Source organism: Primulina tabacum, chromosome 16 (genome assembly GCF_025594145.1).
Source record: "Primulina tabacum isolate GXHZ01 chromosome 16, ASM2559414v2, whole genome shotgun sequence".
In the NCBI taxonomy this organism is placed as follows: domain Eukaryota; kingdom Viridiplantae; phylum Streptophyta; class Magnoliopsida; order Lamiales; family Gesneriaceae; genus Primulina; species Primulina tabacum.
In genome coordinates this window covers 28,082,549-28,093,077 of record NC_134565.1, presented here as the reverse complement: position 1 = coordinate 28,093,077, position 10,529 = coordinate 28,082,549, and the positions used below count along the sequence as shown (strand labels likewise).

At 31.1% G+C, this 10,529-nt stretch overlaps 1 protein-coding gene across 1 annotated transcript; it reads left to right on the top strand.

Annotated features, from left to right (window-relative positions):
- Positions 1–8,704: 8,704 nt before the first annotated feature.
- On the top strand, positions 8,705–9,833 carry LOC142529106 (EG45-like domain containing protein). Its single transcript, XM_075634499.1, has 3 exons — positions 8,705–8,969; positions 9,303–9,579; positions 9,703–9,833. The coding sequence occupies exons 1-3, from the start codon at positions 8,867–8,869 to the stop codon at positions 9,707–9,709; spliced, it is 387 nt and encodes a 128-aa protein (XP_075490614.1). The 5' UTR covers positions 8,705–8,866; the 3' UTR covers positions 9,710–9,833.
- Positions 9,834–10,529: the final 696 nt, after the last annotated feature.

The following is a 10,529-nucleotide window of genomic DNA, read 5'->3' as shown; positions in this document are numbered from 1 at the left end:
TCATCCCTTCTTCCTTACAGAAGGTTTGCACTAAAAGACTTTGGTAATTACAAAAAATTTAAAAGTACCCACTTCAGTAGGATTTAATACTGTCTAACTGAAACTTATATTAAAACTTCAATCTACACAATTTGAGAAGTAAGAATTCTTACTCTCAATTACACATATTTCACATAAACACTTTGACCGATAAGAATTCTTACTCTCGATTACGCAGATTTCACAAAAAAAATTTAAGCACAAATGTGATCATCAAAATGATTAGATAATGGTTTATCATCGTGTTCTGGCCATTTCAGTTTAGCTCATATAAATCTTTTTCATAGAAGATCAGTTTTTTTGAGAATCCAGAGATAGATGGTTTAACTGTGTAACCTTCAGAGCTTGTTCAACTGATTTATCAATAACTTAATCTTCAATAGTAATCTTTTCAAAATGTATCTGTTTCGAAATACAGATGTCGTTGTTGCCATCTCATCATCCTTTACATGTTCAGGTAGTGCGCCGAAACCTGACATTCCGCTAAGGTTTAGTGACTGTTAGTACGGAAAGATTTATCTGCTTTTTCAGTTGAGCTATGATTTTTAATCACTGGTTATACTGATTTTTCAGAGAATGTATAAATTCGGACTGACTGATTAACAAGATAGACTGACAATTGAGCTTAATCAATCAACCTTTAATCGGTTTGGCTATCAATATCCTTATTATGTTTCAGCTACCAGTATCCTTCTTATTTCTAAGCTTCATCAATCAACCTCTTGTCATCCTTGGACTTTATTTTGAATGAAGTATTCTTTGTTAGTTGGCCAAATCTCATCCTTATTTGGCTTGGGATAGTAGGTTATGAAATGCCTATCTTTCCCACAGTTGAAACATACGTTGTTCTCTCTGAATTGCGTCTGCTTAGGCTTTGAAAGTTACCCTGATTCTTTCTTAACAACTTCTCAAATTTCTTTACAAATAGTGACATTGCATCACTGAAATTCTCAACTAAATTTTCTTTTGAAACACTTTGTTCTGCAGTTGCGGCAACCGGAGCCTTTATCAGTTTTACTGAAGATTCACCATCAGTTCTTGTTTCCAATTTGAATTCATATGCTTTGAGATATGCAAACAGATCGTGGAGTTCAATCTTGTTAAGGTCTTTTGATTCTCGCATAACCATTGTTTGCTTTCACGATCCTCATTGGTCCATCTATGATGACGTACTACATATCATCATTTTGAGCAGTTAGATAAGTTTACATTTTGATTTCTTAATCATTAAAATTTTCTTTAGAGAACATTGAGATCTTGGTGAATGATTCCATTTTGAATGTTTTGTTCAGAAACAAGAATAAACTAGTCTGATACCACTTGTTAGGATCAAAAATAAATTTAGAGAGGGAGGGGTGAATAATTTATCTCAAAAGTTTTTCAGTTGGGTTATTGAAACTGGTTGAACAAATGGCTTATCAAGAAAATCATTTGGGGTTTGCTGATATGTAGAAAGGTAGGTAGACTGAAAAATAAATATGCACAGTGTTGTTTCTGGATGTTTGAAAATTTCAAAACTCCTATGTCACATGTTCTTCCTCATGGAAGGTTTGAACTAAAAGACTTTGGTAATTACAAAAAATTTGAAATTACCCACTTCAGTAGAACTTAACATTGTCTAACTGAAACTGTTAGTAAAAATTCAATCTAAACACTTAGAGCAATAAGAATTCTTACTCTCAATTATACCGATTTTAAAGAGACACTCTAAGCACAAATTTGATCCTCAAAATGATCAGATAATGATTTATCATCGTGTTCTAGCAATTTCAGTTTGTCTCATAGAAAACTTTTTCAGAGAAGATCAGTTTTTTGATAATCCATAGATAGATGGTTTAACTGTGTAACCTTAAGAGCTTGTTTAACTGATATATCTATAGTTTAATCTACAACATTAATCTTTTCAAATTATATATGTTTTCAAATTTAGATGTTGTTACCATATCATCGTTCTTTATGATATGTTCTGGTAGTGCGTCGAAACCTGAAATTCTGCTAAGGTTTAGTGACTGTTAGTATGAAAAGTTTTATCCGCTATTTCAATTGGGATATGATATTTAATCACTCGTTATACTGATTTTTTAGGGAATGTATAATTTGGACTGACTGATCAACTAGATAGACCGACAAATTAGCTTCATCAGTCAACCTTGAATCGGTTTGGCTATCAGTATCCTTATTATGTTTTAGCTATATGACTTTGTAATCAGTTAAGCTTCTTAGGATACTTTTTCTTATGAAAATTCAGTTTTCCTCATCGAATTCAGTTCGATTAGGTTCTGTAATTATCCATTAGATCAACAACCTAGTTTAATCACAAAAACTCAAAATACTCCAATAGAGCCAACATGCATAACTTTTGAACTTTAAAAATATTTTTATAGAATACTTGTCCAAACACATATTTATTCTTTAAAAAAAAATTTAATCATTTTATAAATTTTTTCAAAAGAATTTCTGTAAAAAACATTTTAACAAACTTGTCCAAAAAGGTAACTTAATTTTCTAAAAAAATTCTATTACATTCGAGATATTTTTGTTTTCACTTTAGTTTGAACTCACAATTCTCTTGTTTGAGAGGATTATATCACTATATCATTGGCTATAATGACATTTACTAACATTTACAATGACTAAGTTCTCATTTTCATTGCATAGATATTTAATTTAACTAATAATATAATATATTAAAGTTACTTTCGACTGTTCGCTTAAATTATTTAGAAAGGTGAAAATAATTTCACTAACAGACATCATGCGTTCATCGAACATACATATATAACAATCGCCAAAAAGTAAAATATTTCGGGGTCATATTTATCAACTTAGATTATTTTATAATCTACTATTCTATCCCTTTCTTGTACGCTCACAACACAAATTTACCAATTATAAAAACACGTATGTCCCCTTTTCTCGCCATTCATAGTTGAATTTTCACCACGATATCATGTGCAAAAGACCTGAAAATTCTAGTTGAATAATCAGCCCTCTTTGAATCGATTTAAGCAGAGAATTCCATACGCAATTTATTCCGCGGAAAAAGAGGGCACTGATGGCTTTTTCTCCTTTTCAAATCATACCATGCAGGCTGATTCTCTTAACCTAAAAAGGAAAATAAAATGAATATTTTGCAAAATAACTCTTTACCTTTGCAAGGAATATAAATATTCGACGTTTGATAATTTAGAACTCCTGTTAAAAGTTCACAATATTATAGGGAAAAACCAGCATAATGTACGGGGACTGTAACTGAGTGGTTTCAAGAGCTGAACTAGCTATAAATATGACAGTATTTCTATGTATTAGCACACAAAACATCGCTACATTTCTGTAAGATCGAACATATACACAGAAATAGCTCTCATAAATTTCATATATCTTCCTATGACGATCGAACGAGCTATAATCTTTGTGCTAATCGCCACTAGTTTAATCTATGTGGCATCTGCCACCACTGGAACTTCAACTTACTACACTGTTTATGTTCGTAAACACTTTTTTCTTAGCTCAGTCTCTTTAATTTCTGCTTCGGAGTTAAAGAGGTATAGGGTTGTCTAATATATTGCTCTTATGAAAATTTGCGTACAAGAAGAGAAGCGCGTGCACGCGATTTGGCTTGTGTTGTGAAATAACAAAGCCTTAACCCTAACTCAATAAATTTGCTAGAAGTTACAAAATTTTGAACTGGGATATTTTTTTATATATTGCATATTTAAAGAATATAAGCTATTCTTGGTTCATGTTAGGGTTCCACTGCGACTATCATCATAATGTTCGAGCTTTTTGTATAATCGTAAACTCGCTACCATTGTACATGATTGCAGCATCTGCATGCTTTGGATATCAGGACCAGGGAGTACTGGTAGCTGCTGCTAATAGAGCTCTATATAACAATGGTGCCGCATGTGGAAAATACTATAACGTCCGATGCACCGGTAGCACCAGCCTAGGTGCAGTACAGCCTTGCAAGAATGGTGTAATCCTGGTTAAAATCGTCGATCTTTGCCCGGGATGCGTCGATAATCAGCTTGACCTTTCTCAAGATGCTTTCTCTATGATCGCAGACCTTAACGCCGGAAAGATCCTAATTGATTATACATCGTGAGCTGCTAATTTAATTCTATACTAATATAACTATAATCATCGATCGTTCAATTTCTTTGTCTTTATTTTAATTGGATCAGATTTTACTTTTTTTTATTGATGATATGCGTTTTATATTAAATTGCAGGGTATAATATGGAAGTTATAAGAGAGAGAACGAATTAAATAGATAAACTTCAAGTTGCGGAGAATAAGTTTTATATGTTGAATAAATGACAGAAGATAGAAGTCAGCACTATCTTCGTAAATGATTGGGGTTTACTCCATCCCCAACTGTCCAATGAGAAAAATCTTTGTAACATTCTGACCAATTCATGAACATCACAACAAAAATGATTAAAACATTTACATCTCCTACATAAATAAAAAGTTACACAGCACTATTTAGGCAGAATATTATCATCTATTCTTAATAAGAAACTGAAAAAAAAAATCCTAAAAAACGGAGGAAATGAGGAAGAATTGATGCACAAGAGAAATAGAGTTTGCAAGAGCTTATTTTAAATGTTTAAAATTTAGAAGCACTTAAAATAAAGCCTTGCAATTAGCAATCAATACCTAAAGCTTCTGCACACATATTTAATTTGTTCTAGTTTATCAGCTGAAGAATTAAGGACATGTTTTAAAAAATATATTGGATTGATTGAATTCTATATATATGTTGTTTTCGAATTTCATTTGTAAATGACGATAATGTCATCGGCTCCGTTCATGGGGTGTGCATGACACACTGAAACTAGATAAATCAATTGAGAATTATTATATTTGTTTTGTTCATGTTTTAAACATGTTTTACATATATCAATATGTTATGGTGTTTAAAAAAGGAAGAATACGCCTCTCATATTTCGAAACGCTTATATCACTCAATCTTTACTTACCTTCGAGATGAAAATGAAATCAAGGATAAAGAATCTGCAGAAATTTGGGACTAGTTAAAAATTGGTTCTGTCATGAAAAAGCCCTGAGTTGAAGTTTTGTTGTTATCTCCACTGCTGTTTTGTATTAATTTATGTCATTTAATTAATTTCGGTTTAGACATATTTTTGCTCTATATTTTTGTTTTCTGGATTGTAAAATAGTTGAACCATCGAATAAAAGTCTAGTTTTGATTTAGACATATTCCTGCGACGTTCGTATACGTGAGTGGCATCTCTATTTATTTATTTTTATTGATTTTCAAGATGGATATAATACTATTTACTATATTTGAAAAATATTACGAAATATTAAGCACAATATTGTGCCTCTTAAAGTACAACAAACATAATTTCACAGTCAACAAATTAGAGGGCAAATTAAAGGAACTTTGTAATTATAAATATCAGACATATTTGCCCCATTTACCGAGCTTTACGCCTGATTTTTAAAAACAGAGAGTTCTGAAATACCATTAATTTCATATAAGAGGTTATATGTTTAATTTTTTGGGTTTTCTAAGTGGTGCTAAAATGCTACCTTTTTTTTTGGTGACATACTACAATTTTGCAATAAATTAAATTAATTAAAGTACTAAATTTGTTTCATAGTTCAATACTTGAATTTTGTTCATCGAACATTTCAAATATTTCGTCTCAAGTGCGCGCAACCTAAACGTGATATTTATTTCACTAGTTGGGTCTACAAAAAATCGAAGTCAATAAATGGATCAAAGCCAAAAAACTGTCAAAGATTAGTTAAGTCACGGTCTATATCAAAGAACCTGTGCCCATTAAAAATTTCTAAATTAAAAATCGATCGAGTGACGATCAAAGTTTGAATTTTATTAATTTTAATACTCCACGAACTTGAATTGATTGGTCCTAAATTATTCTTAATATATATTTTAGAAAACTAAAAGAAGAGTTTGGATAACACCAATATATATCCGTTGCAGCAAGATTTTTCTTTCTCAAGCTTCTTGCTGTTGGAATGAGATATAATCAAAATTTTTAGCTACTATAATATTTTCTAAAAATGTAAACTTTACTCCTATGCCTCAATCTAACGACAACTCGCGTATTGTAACCATATAATTCTGAGTTCGACCTTATTTACAACATAAGCTTTATTAGATGTTTCAAATCAGTGTTAGGTTCTGTTTGAACAAGTATTTTAGAAAGTTTTTAGTATTTTATAAGTGAAAAAATATAAAGCATGTGTTTGTATAAGATTCTTGTAATTTTTTAAAAAAATATAATTAAAAAAGTGTTCTCTAAGTATAGGGGTGAGAAAAAATATCAAATTTTCTGTATACTGAGATTATCGTATCGAGAAATATTGAATTTTAGATCGAAGATTTCGTTACGGTACAGTAACGATACTGAATTTGTCGGTACGATAACTGTATGAAATTTGAAATTTTTGGTATAAACCTTATCAAAACAATATATAAAAATTTAAAATTATATAATATTTTTAAACAATATATTTATAAAATTTTAAAAATATAAAGTTTTTTTGGGTATAAACTAGACCAAACACTGTGACAGAAATTCGTAGCTTCTTGTGATTAGCAGACTATTACCAAAAATTTGTTGAAGGATTCTCTTCAATAGCCATACCTCTCACCAAGCTCACACAGAAGAGCTCCAATTTTCAATGGAGTAAAAAATGTGAGCAAACCTTCGAGACTTTGAAGAAGAAGCTTACCTCTACGCCAGTGTTGGTATTACCTATGAAAGGTAAAGACTTCACCATCTACAGTGATGCATCTCAAGAAGGTTTAGGATGTGTACTCATGCAAGAGGGAAGGAATATCACTCACCCACCAAACACATCTCAGATAAGAACGAGGAAGAATTATTATTATTAGAAGAAGAAGAAGAAGAAGAAGAAGAAGAACAGAATCAATTTTGGGGCTGGTGAAGAAGACTATTATTTCTCAGTTCTGATTCATGTTTTTATTTTCCGCTGCATTTGTTAAGACAGTGTTATGTCTGGTTTTACATTTCCAATGTAAAACATTAGTCATTTGAGTTTGTATCAGACATTGAAATATTCAGTATTTATGAATAAAAAGACTGGTTTTTGAATATTAAACTTCTGAGGCTTGTTGTTTTCGAATATAAATTTGAGAGCAATGCCGGTGTCAACTAACCCCGTCCCTGGGGGCGTGACATTCTAGAAGTGCGCCGAAACCTGAAATTTTTTAAAGGTTTAGTTATTGTTATTACGGAAAGTTTTATCTGCCATTTCAGTTGGACTACGATCTTTAATCACTGGTTATAGTGATTCTTCAAGGAATGTATAGATTTGGATTGACTGATCAACTAGATAGACTGACAATTAGGCTTCATCTGTCAACCTTGAATCAGTTTGGCTATGATCAGAATCCTTATTATGTTTTAGCTATATGGCTTTGTAATCGGTTAGGCTTTTTAGGAAACTTTTTCTTATGAAAATTCAGTTTTCCAATTGAGTTCGGTTAGGTTCTTTAATTATCCGTTGGATCAACAACTTTGTTCAATCAACAAAACTTAAAATGTTCCAACAGAGCCAATGTCCATAACTTTTGAAGTCTAAAAAAGTTTTTAATAATTTTCCAAATAATAATTTATTCTTAAAATAACTTTTAAAACATTTTATAAATTTTTGTAAACAAAATCTATAAAAATGTTTTATCAAACTTGTCCAAACGGGACCATAATTTTCTAAAAAAAAAAAAATCTATGACATTTGAGATATTTTTGTTTTCACTTTAGTTTGAACCCACAATTTTCTCTTGTTTGAGAGGATTATATCACTATATCATTAGCTATAATGACATTTACTAACATTTATAATGGCAAAAACTTGTGTAAGACGATCTCACGGGTCGTATTTTATGAGATTGATATCTTATTTGTGGTAATCTATGAAAAAATATTACTTTTTTATGCTAAGAGTATTACTTTTTATCGTGAATATCGGTAGGGTTGACTCGTCTCACAGATAAAGATTCGTGAGACCGTCTCACAAGAGACTTACTCTTTACAATGACTAAGTTATCATTTTCATTGCATAGATATTTAATTTAACTAATAATATAATATATTAAAGTTATTTTCGACTGTTAACTTAAATTATCTAGTAAGGTGAAAATAATTTCAATAACAGACATCATGCATTCATTCGAACATACATATAAAATAATTGCCAAAAATTAAAATATTTCAAGGGTCATATTTATCAACTTAGATTATTTTATAATCTATTATTCTATCCCTTTCTAGTACGCTCACAACACAAATTTATCGATTAAAAACACAGATGTCCCCTTTTCTCGCCATTCATGTTTGAATTTACACCATGATATCATGTGCAAATTCTAGATCTGAAAATTCTAGTTGAATAATCAATCCTCTTTGAATCGATTTAAGCAGAGAATTCTATACGCAATTTATTCCCGGAAAAAGAGGGCACTAATGGCTTTTTCTCCTTTTCAAATCAAACCATGCAGGCTGATCCTATTAACCCAAAAAGGAAAAAAAATGAATATTTTGCAAAATAACTCTTTGCCTTTGCAAGGAATAAAAATATTCAACGTTGAATAATCTAGAACTCCTGTTAAAAGTTCACAATATTATTAAAGGGAAAAACCAAGACAACGTGCGGGGACTGTTAACTGGGTGGTTTCAAGAGCTGAAGTGGATATAAATAGGACAGTATTTCTATGTATTAGCACACAAAACATTGCCACATTTCTGTAAGATCAAACATATACACACAACTAGCTAGCATAAATTTCATATATCTTCCGATGGCGATCGAACGAGTTATAATCTTGGCGCTAATCGCCACTAGTTTAATCTCTGTGGCATCTGCCATCGCTGGAACTGCGTCATACTACACTGTTTATGTTCGTAAGTACCTTTTTCTTAGCTCTGTTTCTTTAATTTCTGTTTGGGAGTTAAAGAGGGTATACGGTTGTCTTATAAATTGCTCTTATGAAAATTTGCTTACAAGAAGAGAAGCGCGATTTGGCTTGTGTTGTGAAAATATCAAAGCCTTAACCCCAACCCAATAAATTAGCTAGAAGTTACAAAATTTTGACGTGGAATATTTTTTATATATGTATTGCATATTTAAAGATACGCTATTCTTGGTAGATTTTAGGGTTCAACTGCGACTATCATCATAATATTTCGAGCTTTTTGTATAATCGTAAACTCGCTACTCTTTGTAAATGGTTGCAGCATCTGCATGCTATGGATATCAGGACCAGGGGGTACTGGTAGCAGCTGCTAATAGAGCCCTTTACAACAATGGTGCCGCATGTGGAAGTTACTATAACGTCCGATGCACGGGTCGCACCAACTTAGGTGTACCACAGCCTTGCAAGGACGGTGTAGTCCGGGTTAAAATCGTCGATCTTTGCCCGGGATGCGTCGATAATCAGCTTGACCTTTCTCAAGAAGCTTTCTCTACGATCGCAGACCTTAACGCTGGAAAGATCCTAATCGATTATACCCCGTGAGCTGCTAATTTAATTCTATACTAATATAGTTATAATCATCATTGAATTTCTCTGTCTTTATTTTAATTTGATCAGATTTTTTTTTTTATTGATGATATTCGTTTTGTATTAAATTGCAGGGCATAATATGGAAGTTTCAAGAGAGAACAAATACATATGTCCGCAGGTTGAATAAATGACCGAAGATAGAAATCAGTACTGTCTTCGCCTTGTAATACTTTCTTCATAAATAAAACAATCACATTTGCTTTGTTTGTGTCCAAATTTAAGACTACATTTGGTGCCAAATTATTTAAATGATTTCAAGAGAAACAAATACGAAAAATAAGAATGTGATTGTGGATTTCGAAAATATATATTTCGAAAACACACACACATATATATTTGCAGAAATTTTAAGACAATTATCATGAAATCAAGATGAAACAATTTTTCATTGAAAATAAAAAAAATTAATAACAAATGAAGCTGCAGTGTAACAATTGATTTGTTATGAAAATATTGGTTTTATTGAATTCTGGATCTGTTCGTGGCAGGGACGTCTCCTAGGCTATATTTTAGGAGAAGGTCTTATATAATTTTTTTTATTAAATATAAAAATATTAAATATGAGCTGATAATTAAATACACATAGTTATCACAAATATCGAATATGCTACGTACATTTATTAAATTATTTAAATGACACATATAAAATAAAAAAAAAAAAACTTAATGAATTAACTCTCTAGGCCTAATCTCACGAGTCATAAATGAATATATGTATAATACAAAAAAATAAGAATTATTAAAATAAATATGCATAAATAATAGATTTTTGTCACAAAACAAATTTAATTTAAATACTAACAGATGCAAGAAATAACTATGAGTGAATTGGTTAAAACAAAGTCCACGAGTCAAATAAGCAAATTACAAGATTATAGAATATCCGAGACAAAAAACA

Coding starts and splice junctions, on each gene's coding strand:
- LOC142529106 (XM_075634499.1), top strand. CDS start 8,867: ATGGCGATCGAACGAGTTATAATCTTGGCGCTAATCGCCACTAGTTTA. Junction 8,970..9,302: donor ATACTACACTGTTTATGTTC/GTAAGTACCTTT, acceptor AAATGGTTGCAG/CATCTGCATGCTATGGATAT.